The 20,800-nt window shown below is 45.7% G+C and overlaps 1 protein-coding gene across 3 annotated transcripts in view; it reads left to right on the top strand.

Annotated features, from left to right (window-relative positions):
• Positions 1–20,800, top strand: part of fhip1aa (FHF complex subunit HOOK interacting protein 1Aa) — a 198,591-nt gene that overhangs the window by 87,416 nt on the left and 90,375 nt on the right. For all 3 annotated transcript variants that reach the window (XM_086011686.1, XM_086011678.1, XM_086011696.1), the window contains one exon: positions 16,729–17,008. In XM_086011686.1, the coding sequence (XP_085867812.1) occupies positions 16,907–17,008 (102 nt within the window). In that variant the 5' untranslated portion in view covers positions 16,729–16,906. The remainder of the gene's footprint in view (positions 1–16,728; positions 17,009–20,800) is intronic.

Raw genomic sequence — 20,800 nt, 5'->3', positions numbered from 1 at the left:
CTGTGGATTTTATTTTCCTCATGTCAAACAATGGGAGAAATGATCTTGGGGAGCTACCAGCTTGCTTCTGCTGCTGGTGAATGCTAATGTTTATGTTGATGGATGTGTGCTGATCCATGGGTTCAGTTAACTCCTGAGAGGAGCATTGCATAACAAAGTGGCTGACTTCCGTATCTCTTGGAAGGAACCTGCGGCACAAAGTTTGAAGGTAGTGTTTACCTTCACTACCACAGGTAATGCATTGGCCGGGTTGGATTTGTCCTGCTTTTTGTGGACAGGACATACCTGGTAGATGCTAGTATTGTAGCAGTACTGGAACAGCTTGGCTAGAGGCACGGCTTAAAGTTATCAACTGTCTTTTTAATTATTTTCAATTACCCTGTAATTCTGCAACACTAGTCACAATTGGCCTTTAACAACGCTTTAACAAATTAAATAAACCTTTTCATAACTTTTCATTACTATGAAGCAATGTTAAGATTGGAGGAATTCTTCGGGAGCCGTTGGACATGGAGGGATAGTCTGTTGGCGCTTTTCTAGTGTCATTAAAGTATCTTTTACTTCTGTCTGCTTTACTAGTAACAGAGAGTGGAAGAAATTGCCCTGTGTGATGCCACAATGTTGTTAAATTTTAATATAATACGTTATGGTAATTCCCAAAATTCATTTAATATTTCTGGGAATCACCAAATATTATGTTTTGGGGAAATATCTATAGAGTGAGCAGGGATGATAAAGACATTTCCAAAAGTTGATCTGAATTGGTCCCATTTAAGATCTTTTACTAATTTATCTTTATTGTTCTCTATTTAGATCAATTCAGCTTTAAACTGCCATCTCTACCAGTTCCAGTTAGGTGCGTTGGCAGCTGTTGTACTGGATGACAGCCAAAGCTGTCAAAAAACAACAACATGTACTATTTAGAAATCTGAATCTAGGCGGGTGGGCAGTTAAAGTTGCCTGAGAGACTTGGCCGCCGCCGTCCCGTTCCTTTCTGTTGTCTTTTAGTTCAACGCGATCTTCTGCGCAGGCGGAAAGGACGGAGACCTGAAACTGGTGGGGTCCTTCTTTAAATGTACAGATCCGGGTCCAATGATGTCATCGGGCCCTGACAACTATTCTAACTGGTGGCCTGAGTGGGGGGAGCCATTGTGGCCTTCCCGACAGGTGAAGCCAACAGGAAGAGGAACCGGGGCCATCAGAGGCCTAAACAGTTACGTTTTAAAAAAACCTTTTCCTTGCCTTTCCTTGTGGGGCCAGAAGGAGCAGAAGTGTTCCTCAGGGCACGGGCAACATTAGGGCCATGCAACCTGTTCAGTTGCACGGGGCTTCGAGCCTGCCACTGGCAGCATTGGCCAGTCCAGACAGGCACACCTCTTCGCCTAATGTACTCCGGTTTTGGACAACTGATCTGTATGGATCTTCCCCATCATCGCTGAAGTCCAGGGTGGCAAGGCAGTCACCACCCTGATTCTGGGCCCCAGACGGAAAGTTTAGGCTGCCATGGCTTACCTGAGTGCCAGGAACCATTCCTTCGGTCCTGGCTAACTGCCTGTTGTCGCCCGACATTGTGCTCCTGCCCACCAGGGGACAGCTACTCGGGGCATGTGGATGAGGCCCATAAGTGCTGAGGTCAAGGGGGTTTGGCGCTCACCTTGACCCTGCCCACTCAATTCCAGCTCCGAATTAATGGCGGCGCTTAATTTGATGCATCACACAGGTGAGCAAAGGTCAATGTTTAGAATCTGAAGCAACCGTTACTGAAAGTGATGAGGTGTCACACTAATGAAAGGCGCTTGCTAACTTGGGGAAAATAAACATGGGGTGAAATTGGTGCACCTTGTGCCTGTAGTTTGATACTATCAGCAGCTTGGCCTCCGCCATATTGGTCCTTGCTGCTATTTGGCATTCCTGGCAGCTGCCTGAAAGTAGCGTTGGACCAATTTAATAAACAAAGAAGGGTCCTGTGCCTGTTTCAGTACCCTTCGGCAAAATTTGTGAAAAAACTAGGCAGAGCGTGCACCGTGCTCTTAATAATTGTTTCATTTCTACAGTGGTCTAACCAACGGTCCTTCAAGGCCATGATGGAGGCTGTTAAAGAAAAGGGAGGGAAACTTTTTTGTACTACTTTTGCTGTGGAGCCAGGAGGAGCAGCTGCTCTGCCTAGCTCCACAACACTACTGCGGTCCGCTGCCGGCCCCCGCCTGCCCTCTTTCCACCCACCCCCCCCTCAGGTTTTTCTCTGCCCCATCCCTCTTATCTGGGGGGTCGCTGCCAGTGAGGCAGCAGGCCCAAATTCGATACCCGCCGTCGGGTGAGCTGCATCTGGAGGTGCGACTGGTGCCGGCAGCTCACCCTTGTTATTACAGTGAGACCCGATGCCCAAACTCTGACTAGCCTGTTTCTGATGCGTGGTGGAAGCGCATCGTCAGTTATGCTCCCACAAACGAGCAATAGCAGTTTTGTAGCCCTCTGTCTATTCCTATGGTAAGCATCTACAGATTATTTGTCAAATTTAGATCTCAATTCAGTGGAGACTACTCAAAGGAAATATGTAGCTTTAGTTCTTTTATTAATATAAATCTGTATGAGGTTTTTAGCTCATGTCTAACACCACATTTGAGGGAATAACCGGGCCAGTCTGCTGTTTCATCACAGGAGCTAATGACTATTAGCTGTCGAACACTGTTGCTCAAGGGATGTGAGCAGCTTTCTGCGGATAAAGGTGACCTAGTTCTTGCAAATTTACTGTTCTATATTTAGGTTGAAAAGTTACTCTTCTGTTGCTATACGATTTGCAAAGGATGAACCATGAGCTACTCCTTTCTCCTCAACCAGTCAGCGTTTGACGAGTATAATTTCATCACCTCACCTTCTTGTTCTTTACCCCATTGCAAAATTCATGAGGAATACAAGTATCTATTTCCCAGTGCCAGGCATGGTTCATTTGAAGCTCACCGTAGTATTAAACTAGAAAATGCTGGAAACACTCAGCAGCTCAGGCAGCATCTGTGGAGAGAGAAACAAAGTTAATATTTAAGTTCTGTGACCTTTCGAAAGACCTGAAACATTAACTCAGTTTCCCTCTCCACAGATGCTGCCTGATCTGCTGAGTATTTCCACCGTTTTCTGTTTATATTTCAGATTTCCAGCACCCGCAGTATTTTGCTTTTGTGTAGTAATAAACTGTTGGCTTGGTATGACTTGATCATTTCAGTACCTCCTGTTTTACATTAAAGGTCAAAGCTTGGCGTCCCAGTGTCACCATGAAACCAGCATTTTACCTGCTTTCAGTTTGGTGCTAGACTTGGTTCCCTCGGGTTAACTTAATCTGGACTAATGGGATCTTTTTGCTGAGCTGCAGGAATGTAATTGGTCTGGACATCAGAGGAGATCCCCCAGTTAGTCCATTCACCTCCTGTCTCAGCTACGTGAAACATGGAAATAAAATAGATTAATATCCTTCACACAATGAACAAGCTCCACTATGGTGAGCTTCAAGTTGTTTTACATCAAAATTACATCACAACACACAAGAGGGGGAGTAAAAAAATATAGTTTTCCTACTTTTTCATTGGCAACGGTTCCTTTATTTAAGTGCAGCTGAAGGTGGGTCTACAACAGACATAGTCGTTCTTTAGTTTTGTTTATTGAGGGCCACAGTCCCAACCACTGTGGCACTTGAGTAACAGTATCTCGGAGTGATTGGACGTAGGATTGTGATTCCCCACACAGTGGGGCTAATTTTGACTATGAGCGACAGTGTAAAATGGGCGATATCGATTCAGCCACCCGTTATACTTCTCTCCCGACTGTCACTTCCATTGACTTCATTTCCTTTAAGACTGCTTCATAGGTAATGGATTCTAACCCTCACCTATATTGCCATTGTCACTTGCACAATCAGGCCAGATCACTTTCGAGGTAAGATACTGCAAAATTATATTAATCATATTTAATTTGATACATGTTGAAGCAGAAATTTGAGATATTTTCAAAAGCCTCCATGGAATTGGACATTCAGCAAAGTTATATCCCTTCCCCCCCTCCCCTCCTCTGAATTTCTGTTAAACAAATTCAACAGTATTTACTGTGTGACAAATGGACAATGCCTACAATAAAAAGAAAAAGACTTGCATTTATATAATGCATTTCACGATCTTGGGTGTAGTTAACACTAATGTACTCCAGATGTAGTACAGAACCTTCAAGTATGCATTTAAGGATGAGAGACACTCTTCATGTCAGCTTATGTATTTAGAAGCTTGAAACAGAACTTTTTACGCCGTCTCCAAGTGTTTTACAGCCAATTAAGTACTTTTGAAGCGTAGTCACTGTTGTAATATAGGGAAAATTGGCAGCCAATTTTGTGTACAGCAAAGTCTCAAACAACAGTGTGAAAAAATATCCAGCTAATCTATTGTTGTGATGTTGGTTGAAGGATAAATATTGGTCAGTGTTAAGTCTGTGTGTTCCAGTTGTATTAAGATTAATTACTGACACAGACTACAAGAATAAAGTTCAACAGGTCTTTACTAGTTGGAGGTCAGGACTATACTAAATACAATATCACTACACAGTACTTATATACCGGGTGTCACCACCGGTATTACGTATACAGCAGCCAGAGAAAGTAGTACATCTCTTAAGGCGGAACAGGCTTAAGTTCTCTTAAGGTGGAACAGGTTACATACACCACAATCCTCCCTTTTTAGCTTAACAGTCATATCCCCATTTAACATAACATAATAACATATATACATATAACTTCAGGTATAAACAGTTCAAAGGTTCAGTCTCTCAGGAGGCCTTCTGATTCGGTTTGGATAACGCCTTTCAGTGGTCTCTGATTCTTGTTGCTGAGGTGATTCTTCTTGTTGGTTTCCTATGTATTGGACGTCATCATCAGGTACAGTCCCTGCCGAGGTAGATGCTTCAGGTTCATTAACGTCTTCCACAGTTGTCTCTGTCGCAACCATGGGTTCGACCCTTGCTCTTGATTCTACCAGTTGATCCGCATGACGCCTTATCACATTGTTACCAATATCTACTGTGTACATCAGAGGTCCTTGTCTGGCCCGAATTGTTCCGGACTGCCATTTTTCGTTTCCATAGCCCCTTGCCAACACTGGTTGTCCTACGTCGAAACTTCGAGTGGACTTGTTATTAATATGCCGGAACTGTTTGTTTTCCACTTCCCTCCGCACATTTGGTTTTAACAAGTCCAACCTGGACCGCAACCTCCTGTTATAAAACATCATGGCAGGACTTTGGTTAGTCGCTGCATGAGCGGCGTTTCGATATGCCATTAGGAAATTGTCCACCTTGTGTTGTAACAGAATCTGATCATCGTTCATGGCCTTTATTGCCTTTTTGAATGTTTGGACAAATCTCTCGGCCAACCCGTTTGTCGCCGGATGATATGGGGCAGAGGTATAATGTTTCACCCCATTCTTCTTTAAGAATTTTTGGAATTCTTCCAACACGAACTGTGGTCCGTTGTCTGAACATATCTGTTCTGGCAATCCGTTCCTTGCGAATATTGTTCTTAACACCGCAATTGTCTTTTCTGAAGTAGTGGTATTCATCTTGATCACTTCTGGCCATTTGGAATGTGCGTCCACCGCAATTAGGAACATGGAGTCCATGAATGGACCAGCAAAGTCAATATGTACGCGTTGCCATGGGGCTGAAGGCCATTCCCATGGGTGTAGCGGTGCGATCGGAGGTGCATTTTGCACTTTTTGGCACCCAGCGCAGCTTTTTGTCAACTCCTCTATCTGTTGGTCAATGCCCGGCCACCATACATAAGCCCTAGCAAGACTTTTCATCTTAACTCCCCCCAGATGACCTTCATGCAGTTCCTTTAAAACTCTTTCCCGTAACTTGGGAGGAATAATCACTCTTGTCCCGTACATCAAAGTACCATGGCAGACGGACAGCTGGTCTCGCCTTGCCGAGAATGCCGGTAACAGAGGATCACTATGTGTTGGCCATCCTTTCACTGTCACCTCGTAAACTCGGGACAGTGTCGGGTCGTTCCTGGTTTCTCTTTCAATACTTGCATTGGTGACTGGTAAACACTCGATGATGGTCGAATGAAATAACTCAACAGGGTCAACTTTCGTCGTCTCTTCTGCTTCAGGTAGTGGCAGGCGCGACAGCCCATCAGCATTGCCATGCTGCTTTGTACCTTTGAATTCTATTTGATATTGATGTGCCCCTAGGAAAAGGGGCCATCTCTGGAGTCGCTGTGCTGTCATCACCGAAACACCCTTCTTAGGGTTAAAAATGGATACCAACGGCTGATGGTCTGTCAGAAGTGTGAATTTTTGGCCCTGCAGGTAATGATTAAACTTCTTCACTCCCCATACAAGGCTGAGAGCCTCCCTATCGATCTGCGCATAGTTGCGCTCAGCGGAGGTCAATGATCTGGATGCAAACGCGACTGGCCTTTCTGTGCCATTTGGCAACTTGTGTGAGAGTACTGCCCCAATACCATATGGAGAAGCATCACAAGCCAACCGAATAGGCAGTGTCGGGTTGAAGTGAGCCAACACTTCCTCCGAGGTGATCAATTCTTTGCTTTTGCGAAATGCCTTCTTACAGTTTTCGCTCCATTCCCATGGTACCCCCTTCTGTAAAAGAGCGTTCAGCGGGTGCAGTACCGTGGATAGATTCGGTAGAAACTTATGGTAATAGTTAATCAATCCCAGAAACGACCTCAACTGAGAGACATTATCCGGAGCGGGAGCATTTACAACTGCCTCTATCTTGTCAGGAGACTTATGAAGCCCCTCCCGGTCAATGACATGACCACAGTACGAGATCCGCTTCTGAAAGGACTCACATTTCTGCCGATTAACTCTAAGTCCATACTCTTTCAGTCTGTTGAGCACCAGTTCCAAGTTTGCGAGGTGTTCTTCATCACCATCACCTGTAATCAGAATATCGTCCAGGTAACATTGTGTGCCTGGAATTCCCTGTAATACCTGCTCCATGGCCCTCTGCCAAATTGCCGGAGCCGATGCCACTTCAAAAACCAGCCTATTATACCGGTACAAACCTCTATGCGTGTTGATCGTGAGGTACTGGCGTGACTCTTCTTCAACCTCCATCTGCAAGTACGCCTGCGCCAGGTCTATCTTGGTGAAGTGTTTCCCGCCAGACAACGAAGCAAAAATATCCTCAATCCGCGGAAGCGGATACTGCACCGTGTGAAGCACCGGATTAACGGTGATCTTGAAATCTCCACAGATGCGAACCTTCCCTGGTTCTCCTGGCTTGTTGCTCGAAGGACGTTTCATAACGGGAACAATGGGCGTAGCCCACTCACTCCAATCTACCTTAGACAGTACACCTGAACGTTCTAGCGCTTCCAGTTCCGCTTCTACAGTAGGTCGTATTGCATAGGGTACCGGTCTGGCTTTGAAAAATTTTGGTTGTGCATGTTCATCAATCTTGATGTTTGCCGTAATTCCTTTCAGTGTTCCCAGTCCTTGCTGGAACACCTCTTTAGCATCATCCAATATTTTGGACAATCGTTTAGGTTTGACATCTGTTTCCCCGGAATCTACCGTTAGTGCTTTTAAGGAGTGCCAGTCCATATTCATTTTCCTAATCCACTCCCGTCCCAGTAGTGGTGGACCTCCTTCAGGTAGCACATATAAGTCCATTACTTGGCTTTCTTCGCCCTTGTGGACCACTTTTACCTCTATCTTTCCGATGGGGTACACTCTTTGCCCCGTGTATGTTTTCAATATAATCTCCGTATCCCGTAGGGGAATATGTTGGAATAACCTTTTGTAATCTTTCTTATTCGTGACCGTCAATGCCGATCCAGTGTCCAATTCCATCTTTACTTGGACTCCTGCTATCTGAAGAGTGACCCAAATTGTCTGGAGATCTGCATCCTTACCAACGTTGTGTACTCTTAAGCTACCCAGTTCATTACTGCTAGCGTCTGAATCTGACTTCTGTTCGTTCGAACTGGTCTTTGTCACCTTGTGCACCTTTATGTATTTTCCTTGCGGTGACTTTTTGTTGCTGGTCTTCTTTCCTGACCGGCATACTTTAGCTATGTGGCCAAGCCTGCCACACGTCCTGCATTCTTGGTTTTTAAACCAACACTGGTTCTGATCGTGCGTTGTCTTTCCACAACGATAACATTTTACAGTACTCAAACCCAATTTATTTGTACTGAGTTCCGGTGACCGTAGCTGCATTACTGCCGTGCCTCTCGCTGCGGCTTCGTGCGCTGCTGCCATAGTGACCGCTTTCTCAAGCGTCAGCTCATTCTCCTCGAGCAGTCGCTTTTGTGTATCTTCTTTTAATAATCCACACACAAATTTATCTCTTAGCGCTTCTGTCAGTCCCGTTCCAAACTGACAGCACCTTGCTAGCTTACGCAATACCATTAAATATTCAGCATTGCTTTCATCCTTCAGCTGCCTTCTGCTGTAAAATTTAAATCGTTCCGCCAGCATCAGCGGCGTGGGGTTTAGATGATTTTTCAGGACAGTAACAATCTCCTCGAACGTCTTATCCGCCGGTTCATCTGGTGATAAAAGGTGTTTCAATTGCCCGTATGTCTTTGCACCCATTAAGTTCAATAAAGTTAGTGCTTTCTCTGCATCTGGGATTTTATTTGCTTTACAATAATTTTGTATGCGTTCTACATACATGGCCCAATCCTCGATGTCGCTATCAAAGGTATCAATGTTCCCATGTTTAGGCATCGTTGCAATTTATTTTATCCCAAGATGGCGGCTTCCCGCTCTTGTCTTCGTCCTCCGCCTACAAAATGGCGGTTTTCCCGCGCTTGGCGGTCTTCACCCACTGGCTGCAATGGCGTTTGGCGTGCCGCTGCTGCTCCCCTTTCCCAGCGGTTAGTAACTCCCCCGACGCTGTCTCCGCTTCACCGCGGCTCCCTCGGGCATTCGCGCTTCCCCGATGTCGCGCCTCGCAGCCCTTCTTGCAGCCCAGTTATTAGCACCGGCTGCGTTCGCCTTCACCGCGGCTCTCGCGCCTTCAGTCGCCCCAGACGCTGCGCCTTTTTGGCCCGAAAGCGGCCCGGCCCTTATCACCAGCCGCGATCGATGTCCCCGCGCTGCGCCTTTCGGCCCGAATGCGGCCCGGCCCTTATTTCCGGTCGCGATCGATTCTTCCGTCTTCCTCCCCCCGTCTGTACAGCCAACGCGGCCGACTTTCTGCTCGCGTCGCTGACCGGCTTACCCACTACCGAGGTAGAAAGAAGATAGCTGACTGCCGCTGATGGAGGCTTCGAGTTCAGGATGTCTTCTGCACTCCGGGTTCTCGATGCCTGCCGCGCGACGTGTCTTCCAGCAGGGTGATGAGGGTGGATGCCTCTCTTCGACGCCCGTTCTGTGGACGAAGCCGCCGTGGATATAAACTGCCGCAGGGTAAGAATTGGACTCGTCGCCACTGTTAAGTCTGTGTGTTCCAGTTGTATTAAGATTAATTACTGACACAGACTACAAGAATAAAGTTCAACAGGTCTTTACTAGTTGGAGGTCAGGACTATACTAAATACAATATCACTACACAGTACTTATATACCGGGTGTCACCACCGGTATTACGTATACAGCAGCCAGAGAAAGTAGTACATCTCTTAAGGTGGAACAGGCTTAAGTTCTCTTAAGGTGGAACAGGTTACATACACCACAGTCAGTACAATGGGGAGAACTCCCCTGCTGTTCTTCGAAATAGTGCCGTGGGATCTTTTATGTCCACCTGAGGGGGCAGGCGGGGTTTTGATTTAACAGGAATAAAAAAAACTGTCTAATGATTTGTAATGAGGTTGTTCCAGAACTAAGTCATCTGAACTGACTGTACATTTGTGCTAGAAGTAAATGGACGCAATATGTTGACTTATAACACATCATTACCAACAACGGCTTACAATGTCCTGTTTCAAGCCAGTAATACATAGCTGACTGCAAGAGTGTCCCCCATCCTCCTTCATCATATATTTGGAAGTACTGTACTACATCTGGAGTACATCAGTGTTAAATACACCTGAGTACATCCGTCAGTATCACAACATGGCAACTGAGCATAGTACAGGTTTGATGGGAACGGATAATGTGAAAAGTTTACGGGGGAGAAATTGGGTGAGTAGCGCCACCTGTTAGCGCCTAAAGAGGCAGTCAGTGGCTGTAGCGCCACTGGCTGCGTCTCCGGCGATATTCAGTAGGGGCGCTAATGGTGGCGTTAGGCATTTGCGCTGCACCGCCACTGATGACGTCATCGGTGTGCGCAGCGCCCCATTCGTGCCCCGGTCGCGATATTTGGTAGCGAACGCCGCAGTTGCGCCGCTCGCTACCCGCTCTCGGTTCACGGGGCCTTACTGTGCCAGCAGCGGCGCAAGTTAAGGTGGAGGTGCGGGGCGGCTGCCTGCCAGCACCTCCGTCCCCGGCCTCCTAACCCCCCCCCCCGCGGCATTGCCGGCTGTTTCCCGAGAGCCCGGCACTTCTCCTTGGTGCCGGGCTCATTTGCCGGCACTCGCGAGCGGGGATCGCGCTGTTGCAGGCACCTCCCCCTGAGCAGTGGGAGGAAGGCCTGCAGTACCGCAGCGTGCCGTGCCGCAGCATGTGGCGCTGCGGCACGTTGCCCTGCGATAATCAGTTTCAGCGCCCTAAGAGGGACGCGGAGCGCCTCGAGCCTCGCCCCGTCTCCCTCGAGGGGCACTGAAACTGAATTTCTGGCGATCGGTATCACTCCGATCGCTGCGCTAAATCCTGCGCTCAGGCAACTTTTGCGCCACTTTGGCTCCCCAACCCAATTTCTAGGCCGTTTTAAAAAGTGGCGATTGGTTTGACAAACAAATTGCTTTGTAAATCAGTGCAATGCGATACTTTATTGACCGTCCTTTTTCATTGAGCCAGTCCTATTACATGCCAGGGAGCAGTAGAATAACAAACCATTGAACTGTAAACTTGCTTTGCGATAAAATGCCGTATGATTTACCATGTACTATAAATGAGCCTGTTAAAGTTGTGGTTCAGGAAGAAATAATGAGTTATGTGTCAAGGTAAAGAAATTGAGGGAGATTTTACAAATAAAATTTATTTTCAATCATGTAAGTAGGTCATACATGTGGCAATTTATTTATTATGTATTTCTCCTATTGATGGCTATGTATGGTCAGTAAGGAATGTTAAACCCTGCTTTGCATTAATAACAGCACAGTAATGCTACATACAAGTTAAAGATTATCCATTATTTAAAAAAAAATCATTTATGGGATGTGGGCGTCGCTGGCAAGGCCAGCATTTATTGCCCATCCCTAATTACCCTTGAGAAGGTGGTGGTGAGCCGCCGTCTTGAACCGCTGCAGTCCATGTGCTAAAGGTACTCCCACAGTGCAGTAGGGAGGGAGTTTCAGGATTTTGACCCAGCGACGATGAAGGATCGGTGATATACTTCTAAGTCAGGATGATGTGTGTCTTAAAGGGGAACTTGGAGGTGGTGGTGTTCCCATGCGCCTGCTGCCCTTGTTCTTCTAGGTGGAAGAGGTCGTGGGTTTGGGAGGTGCTGCCGAAGAAGCCTTGGCGAGTTGCTTAAGTGCATCTTGTAAATGCCTGTTGTAGCTGACTGAACACTTATTAAACACCCTCGTAAATTGATGTTGTCTTTTTGTATCTGATGACCATATGGAGCACAAGATGCAGGAGCAGCTTGGATTATCATAAATTGTGATATGGGCCCACTGCAGTAAGACTCCATAGTGTGAAAGCATTCCCCCTTGAAAAGTTTTTATTATCCCCAAAGGATATACAAGAAACAGATGAAGCAAGCCTTGTCATTTTGTTTACTTTTCATTGTTATTTTGGGTAGCTTTATTTCTCATGAGCATATTCCTTTAAAAAAAATGCCTTTTCCGATTTCTAGAATCAATCCTTTAATCCACACAGCGCTTCCATCTGTGTAAACTAAGGTGGTTGATCTGAGCAGTGAATTTATAGTGTCCCTCCCCATATCCATGTACTATTTAGGTAGTATGGTTTGCGCAGCTAGCACTGGAGTCCTGTGTGTGTGTGTTGCTGCAGTCGGCTAGAAATAATTTTGAGGGTGAAATGGATAGAATTTCTGGGGTAGCCTTGGAATTCCCCAGACAACTACTGTGGGGGGGGTGCGATTGGGGCCTTTGTCCACGTCCACCTGCTGGAATATGGCCGGCTGAAAGAAACAGGGCAGAATCTCAGTGGAACCGGGTTCCTCCCCAAATCCCAACCATCTGCCTGCTCTCTGCTCTTGATTAGCCCCTAAGTTTCTTTTTGAAATTAACATGCTCAGAACATAATTGTACAACATGCGTGATGAGTTTACATAGGAAACTTCCATTATAAATGTCGACATAGGCATTTATAATTTTTCTGAGTCTTCCTGAAGCTAACAAAATGTAAAATAAGTGACGACAAGTGTGTAGTCACAATGCAGTCATAATTTCTCCCTTTCACTCGCACACAGAAATTGCCTTTCTTTTTATTTTTCCAAATTATTTGGAGTAAAACTATTTAACAAATAGTGCTAGAAACTAAAGAAAAATATTCCATCAGTGTTGCGGACTGAACAGTATTGCTGCATCCTGGGAAATTAGGGGCACTTTATATGTTCAGACTGCACAATTCAAATTCAGATCAAATCATTACTCTGGATCAAGTCCAGACTCCCGAGAGAGGCTGAGGCCTTCAAACAAAAACTTTAATGAAAGCATTAAAAGGTACAAGAAACAATTCAATGGATAAATTGAATTGTCATTGTGATGTATGTATCTTTTTTTAATTTTTAATTTTGTTTACGCTCTTATTTTGTACAGGAGAGATTTTAGTTACCGAAGGGGGGGAAAAAATTCATTGAAGCATTTTGTGCGAACCTGGTGGCCAGATTGTGAGATTAGGATTTTGACCTTTCATTGTTGCTGGGTCAAATTCCTGGAACTCCACTGTGGGAGTGCCCTCACTAACTGGACTGCAGCAGTTCAAGAAAGCAGCTCACCACCACCTTCTCAAGGGTAACTAGGGATGGGCAATAAATGACTGGCTTTGCTAGATATGCCCATAACTTGAGAATGGATATTAATTTTTCCCCCCATTATGTATATTTACTCATCTAAACATTTTTTTTAACTTCTTCAATAAACTATAGTTTGGACTGTTAACTGAATAAATTAAATCCTGAAAAGAAACCAAATACTGTAAGCATTCAGTATTAACAGGAAGTTTGGAAAAAAAGAAAGAACTTGCATTTATATAGCACCTTTCACATCCTCAGAACTTCCCAAAGTGTTTCACAGTCGATGAATTACTTTTATAGTGTTATGTTTTGTACCCAAACATGACAGCACAGCAAACACCCGCCTACAGCAATGAGGTGAGTGTTGGTAGAGGGACAACTGTTGGCTAAAGCACCAAGAGAATACCCCTATGCTTCAAGTAGTGCCCCTCTACCACTCCCCTGGCTGACAGCTAACTCTGCATACACCAAGAAGGCCCCAGGTTCTATCTCCAGTTTTTGTGGCTCGGCTGCTTGCTGGAGAAAGTCATGGAGCCATCACGGGAGCTCTGAATGTTAACTCACTTGCCGTGAATTTCCTGAGTTTAATTTTGTAACTGAAAGGCCCCAAGTATTAGATTAGATTCGGCAGTAAGCCTTCCTCCTGAGGTGCTGTTGTGCAGCAGTGAAGACAACAGAAGGTAAAGTTAGCACTGAGAATGTTTGTAGTTCTTGCCTGCTGTGCCCAAAACCACACTCAGATGGCTTCAAACAGTTGACATTGAAAGTGGTGCCCAGATCCACACAGGGGGCTGTGTCCTGACCTCCACTTTTTCTTATTTTCCTTGAGTTAATGAGGTAGTTGCACAGGATTGTGTGTCCATTCCTGAAGGACGGAAACAGCGAGGTAGCGTGAATAATCGTTACGTGAAAACAAAATGACAGCACTAAATATATAACATGTTCAGTTGTAGAAGTTATAATCAGTGGACCCACCTTGCAATGCCAGATTTTCAGCTCACAAAATGAGGTGGAGGAATTGCAGCTCCCTGATTCTCTAATGGTAAAGGTGGCAGCTTTGATTCCCACTCCTAGTTGCTAACCTATGACCCCGTTAGAAAATGTGTGTTGACATTGGGCGAGGGACAGGATTGGACTTGGCTGTGATGCCTCCCACTATCAAATAGTCTGCTGACACTCACTTTCTGGGAAAGAAAAAGAAAGACTTGCATTTATATAGTGCCTTTCACAACCTCAGGACTTCATAGCCAATTAGATACTTTTGACATGTAGTCACTGTTGTAATGTAGGAAACGTGGCAGCCAATTTGCGCACACCAAGGTCCCACAAACAGCAATGAAATAAATGACCAGATCGTCTGTTTTTAGGTGTTGGTTGAGCCTATGGCTGACACACTTGAATAGTGGCCATTTGAATAGGGTGCTGGAAGGCTTTTGGTGCCAGGGAAAGTCACAACTTTCAAGAGAGAAGGGGAATAATGTGTTGGAAAATGAATTTTAATGGCCCATCCATTTTACCCTGTTAGTTTACCTCTTTATTTTGAGTAAAGTCTAAAATACTTCATAAAAATCGTTTTTCCCCAAATGCCTGTCCGTAATGTGTCATTTCATTTATATATCAAGCTCACTGGCCCCGATGTTTACAGGGTGTCGAGGAGGGAGCAGGGGCAACTTGGCAGTCAGGAAACCCTGAAGAACGGGCTTTCCTTGGGTCCTGCTGAATTTAACGGAATTGCTTGATTACCATTTTCGGAATCCGTTTCCCAGCCGCAGGCAGCCAGATTGAGAGGCTGGCTTGCTGGCGGGCGAGTAGGCCTGTGGCACCAGGCTGCAGCTGGAGAGCGTAAAGGAGGGAGGGAGAGGTCGGGGCGGGGGTGGGGGGGGACATCGATTGGGCAGTGGAAGGGTGGAGAGATCGGGGAGGAGGGTACATCGATTTGGGGGGGCCGGAAATATTGTGGGGGACATCGATGGGGGGGCCCAGAAAGATCGCCGGAGGAGGGGACAGCGAAGGGGGGCCGGAGAGATCAGGGGTCAGGAGGGGGGGTGGGGTGGATTTAATGGGGGTCCAGAAAGATCAGGGAAGGAAGGTAGAAGATCACAGGGGGCCTGTGGAGGAGATTGGAAGCTGGGGAGGACATTGGGATGGCATTAGATCACTGGAGGAGGGGAGGGGGTTCCAATCACTGGGGAGGTTAACAAGGTAACTTGGAAGGCTGGGGGATACCTCTTGCTCCTCCTGGCCCACAAGCAGTGCTAGAAAGGCGTTTACCTGTTCCATCCAGCAGTCCTCGCCTCCCTTTAGCTGTCAGGTTTCCCGTGGCCTGGGAAACCCAGCCGACCAGCGTTAAAGCTGGAACAGGAAAAAAAATCTGAGGCACGCAGCCTCATTAAAGTATTTAAATGAGGGACCCACCTCCTGAGAGCGGGTTGGTCGCCTGCCCCTTTCCTACCTCTGTTAAAATTGGAAGTGGGAGGGTTTGGGTTTTAAATCTTTTAAATTTTAACTTCCCACCCGACCCAAACCCACCCGTTTTTGGGGGTTAAAATTACCCCCATTTTTGCAGATCTGTTGGTTCAGGCCAATGGTGCAGCAATACACTGCAGAAGGGAATGGTATGAATTGTTTTCCCAACCACCATTGGTCATGTGGTGAATGTATGATATTAGCCTAGCCATTGAGAGCAGTGGCAAGTGGAAGCTGGGCCTTTATCACAGGGAGAGAGGGAATCTGAGCAGGTGATCTGCCCAAGCTTTCCATTAGAAAATAATTGGAGAATAGTGAATGGTACAGGTAGAACCGATATGGTTGTCACTATTTGCTACCAGTAAATGAGCAATTACAGATGTTTATGAATCATTTTCTAATATTTCTGCTAATTGCAGGATAGCTCTGTGCTGTACCTTTTGGTGCTTGGAATTGTACTGAGCTGGGCTATATTTACTTCATTAACAGTTGTTGGACATCACACATTTTCATTCCATTTATTTGGACTGGATCCAGTCTCTGGTCCAGAGGTAAAAGGAAAATGGGTCAACCCCACATTGCCATCCAGTCTAACCGAACAATATCAGATGAGCAATGAGAAAAATCGGCACCATTTCTGCTCTTGTATACTGCTACCCAATTGTACCTAATTGTCTTTATACCTCCCTTTTTGCATCCGAATACTAAATGATCTTGGCCTGAAGTTTCCTCAATGGGTGGAATTGGGAAATTGCGCCCAAAATGCGGCAGTCTGGCCGAGGTGAAATTGTGCCCAAGTTGCCACACAAACTAATTAACATGAGCCCGGATGTAAAATCTCCCATGAATCAGCCCAATCAACCAGCGCAATCGACTTGTGATTGGAACAGGGCCGATGGGGCCTCAAGATGCATGGGTGGGGTAGTATAAAAGGTGAGGAAAACAAAGTCTCTTCAGAGTGAGGTTGGAGACGACAAGGTAAGTTGCATTTATCTCTCTGTTCTGCAGTAATTAATTAAGTCGCTCTGTACAGAGTCTGAAGTATTTCCCTCCCTGCTGTGTAGAAATCTTGTATTAAAAACAGTTTAGAAAAGTAAGTTGTGAAGAGGTAAGAACAGGCGCCATGGGCTCCCATCTAAAATAATCAGTTGCATTTCTGTTCAGTAAATGGACTTGATGATATGCTTATATATATATATAATATATATTTATTCTTTCCCAGGTTACTGTGAATCATAAACTAGACAGTTTTTGTACAGCATGGTTGTTGGAACTACATAGGATATACGGCATAGAAACAGGCCATTCGGCCCAACCAGGAGCTGTGGGATTGCAGAAAAGGACCGAATATATTCTGCTTGCTTGTTCCAATATGGCCTAGAACTGATCTGGTGAACAACATGGCTTCAGCTGCCATTAGCGAAGGGAATCGACAGGTCCCGAGTCTCTCGGGAGTGGACTCGGAAACCTGCACCATTGTATTTAAAAACCACTGGGCTCAGGTGAGTCTGTCTATCTGTATGTGAATCAACCAAAATAAATAACATAAATAGATAGGAATAAAAGAAAAGACAGCCATCCGTGGCTTAGTAAAGTAATAAAGGATAGTATCCGACTGAAAACAAGGGCATATAAAGTAGCCAAATCTAGTGAGAGGATAGAAGATTGGGAAGCATTTAAAAGCCAGCAAACAATAACTAAAAGATTAATTAAGAAAGGGAAGATAGATTATGAAAGTAAACTAGCAAAAAATATAAAAACAGATAGCAAGAGTTTCTACAGCTATATAAAAAGAAAAAGGGTGGCTAAAGTGAACGTTGGTCCCTTAGAGGATGGGACCGAGAAACTAGTGGTGGGGAACATGGAGATGGCAAAGACGCTGAACAAATATTTTGTATCAGTCTTTACAGTAGAGGACACTAAAAATATCCCAACACTGGACAAACAGGGGGCAATGGGGGGGGGGGGGAGGAGCTAAACACGATTAAAATCACTAAGGAGATGGTACTCAGTAAAATAATGGGACTTAAGGCGGATAAATCCCCCGGACCTGATGGCCTACATCCTAGGGTCTTGAGAGAAGTGGCGGGAGGGATTGTGGATGCATTGGTGTTTATTTTCCAGAACTCCCTGGACTCAGGAAAGGTCCCGGCAGATTGGAAAACTGTTAATGTAACACCCTTATTTAAGAAGGGAAGTAGACAAAAAGCTGGAAACTATAGACCAGTTAGCCTAACATCTGTGGTTGGCAAAATGTTGGAGTCCATTATTAAGGAAACAGTAACAGAGCATTTGGATAAACATAATTTAATAGGACAGAGTCAGCATGGTTTTATGAAGGGGAAGTCATGTTTGACAAATTTGCTCGAATTCTTTGAGGATGTAACATACAGGGTGGATAAAGGGGAACCAGTGGATGTAGTGTATTTGGACTTCCAAAAGACATTTGACAAGGTTCCACACAAAAGATTACTGATCAAGATAAGAAATCACGGGATTGGGGGTAATATACTGGCATGGGTGGAAGATTGGCTATCTAACAGAAAACAAAGAGTTGGGATAAATGGTTCGTTCTCGGGCTGGCAATCAGTAACTAGTGGTGTTCCGCAGGGGTCAGTGCTGGGACCCCAACTATTTACAATCTATAGTAACGATTTGGAGGAAGGGACCGAGTGCAACATATCCAAGTTTGCCGACGATACAAAGATGGGAGGGAAAGCAGTGAGTGAGGAGGACATAAAAAACCTGCAAAAGGACATAGATAGGCTAAGTGAGTGGGCAGAGATTTGGCAGATGCAATATAATGTTGGAAAGTGTGAGGTTATGCACTTTGGCAGAAAAAATCAAAGAGCAAGTTATTATCTAAATGGAGAGAAACTGCAAAGTGCTGCAGTACAAAGGGATCTGGGGTGTAAGGTCCGCGCCTCAATAATACACGGACTTCGGGAGAACAGTTTAACAGGTACTTTACTGAACAGGAGGCAGCGTCAGACTGAAAATACAGAAGCCTGCTAGGGCCTTTTATACAGGGGTGGTCACTGCCGGTACTGCAGTCTAAGACCAGTTTTCCCTTAAAGGTACATAAACAACAATTCCTCCCCTTTTAGATAAACAGTACATAACATTCATTTAACAACTAAATAATAACTAATTACAATTACAATTTTCTCGGTACTATATACATCAACTGAAATAGTCATTTATAAGTTCAGTCTTTGAGGAGGCTTCCTGATCCTGACTGGATAGTGCCTTTCTTGAGTATCCTGTTCTGGCGGTGGAGTCAATTCTGGCTCATTGTCATTGGTTGGTTCGTCAGCTTCCAATACCACTGCTTCTGAGGTAGACGCAATCTGTACTTCGGGCTCATTACCAGGTGCACATGCTTGTGGTATAGGTTTGGCTTGTTCCTGTGACTCTAGAATCTGGTCAGCATGGCGTCTCACGATGCTCTCTCCAACGTCCACTGTGTACATTAGTGGTCCCTGCTGTGTGCATATCGTTCCTGGCTGCCATTTTTCTGTTCGGTAGTCGCGGGCCAAGACTGGTTGCCCTATCTTGAAGCTCCTGGTTGGCTTCTCATTTATGTGCTGGAACTGCTTATCCTCAACATCTCGTCTTATGTTTGGTTTGAGCAAATCCAAGCGACATCTTAGTCTCCGGTTGAAAAACAGTACGGCTGGAGTTTGGTTGGTTACTGCATGTGTCGCATTCCGGTAAGCAAACAAGAAGTTATCCACCTTGTGTTGCAGTGGTATGTCGTCATTATACATTGCCTTTGTGGCCTTTTTAAAGGTCTGAACAAACCTCTCAGCCAATCCATTTGTGGCTGGATGATATGGGGCAGATGTGTAATGTTTCACCCCATTATTCTTCAGGAACTTCCGGAAATCCTCAGACACAAACTGTGGGCCATTGTCGGAACAAATCTGTTCTGGCAACCCATTCCTGGCGAAGATGGTCCTTAGGACTGCAATAGTTTTCTCCGTGGTGGTGGAGGACATTTTAATGGCCTCTAGCCATTTCGAATGGGCGTCCACAGCGATTAGAAACATTGAGTCCATAAATGGACCAGCGAAATCAATGTGTACCCATTGCCATGGAGATGAGGGCCACTCCCATGGATGTAGCGGGGCCTGTGGTGGAGCGTTTTGGACCTTCTGGCATCCTATGCATCTCTTGGTCATATCCTCGATTTCTTTATCGATTCCCGGCCACCACACAAACGCCCTGGCTAGGCTCTTCATTTTTACCCCTCCCAGATGACCCTCATGAAGCTCATCGAGCACTCTATCTCTCAACTTGGGTGGAATTACCACTCGGGATCCACACATCAAGGTTCCCCGGCACACTGACAACTGTTCTCTCCTTGGCGAGAATGCTGGCAACAGTGAGTCGCCATATGCTGGCCATCCCTTCACCGTCAAATCATAGACCCGAGAGAGTGTCGGGTCATTTCGGGTTTCCTTCTCAATACTTGCGTTTGTAACAGGCAAACATTCGACTATGGTCGCATGGAATATCTCCACAGGGTCCACTGCAGGTGCTTCTTCCGCCGTAGGCAACGGTAGGCGCGACAGCCCATCAGCGTTTCCATGTTGTTTCGTACCTTTGTACTCTATGTCATATTGATGTGCCCCTAGAAAAAGTGGCCATCTTTGCAGCCGTTGCGCCATCATCACCGGAACGCCCTTCTTTGGGTTAAAAATTGAGACCAGGGGTTGATGATCAGTCAGTAGGGTGAATTTCTGCCCGTGCAGATAGCGATTGAACTTCTTCACCCCCCACACCAGGCTGAGGGCCTCCCTGTCAATCTGGTCGTAGTTACACTCGGCTGAGGTTAGCGAGCGCGATGCAAAGGCTATTGGCCTCTCTGAACCGTCACGGAATTTGTGTGACAGCACCACTCCAATGCCGTAAGGTGACGCATCACATGCCAACCGAATCGGTAGTGTTGGGTTGTAGTGGGCCAATACTTCTTTTGAAGTGATTAGGCATTTACATTCCTGAAAGGCACGCTTACACTCATCACTCCATTTCCATGTTACACCAGTTTGAAGCAGGGCGTTCAGTGGGTGCAGAATTGTAGATAAATTTGGCAAGAACTTATGGTAGTAGTTCACCAACCCGAGGAACGACCTCAGTTGCGACACATTTTCCGGTGCTGGAGCCTTGACTACAGCCTCAATCTTGTCCGGCGACTTATGCAACCCTTCCTCATCAATCATGTGGCCACAATACGAGATTTGTCTCCTGAAGAACTCGCATTTGGGATGGTTGGCTCGTAGCCCATATTC

Source organism: Somniosus microcephalus, chromosome 2, assembly GCF_052327205.1.
Source record: "Somniosus microcephalus isolate GS21.2 chromosome 2, FLI_Smic_1.0, whole genome shotgun sequence".
NCBI lineage: Eukaryota > Metazoa > Chordata > Chondrichthyes > Squaliformes > Somniosidae > Somniosus > Somniosus microcephalus.
The sequence above is the reverse complement of the archived record's forward strand: the minus strand, read 5'-3'. Positions and strand labels throughout refer to the sequence as shown.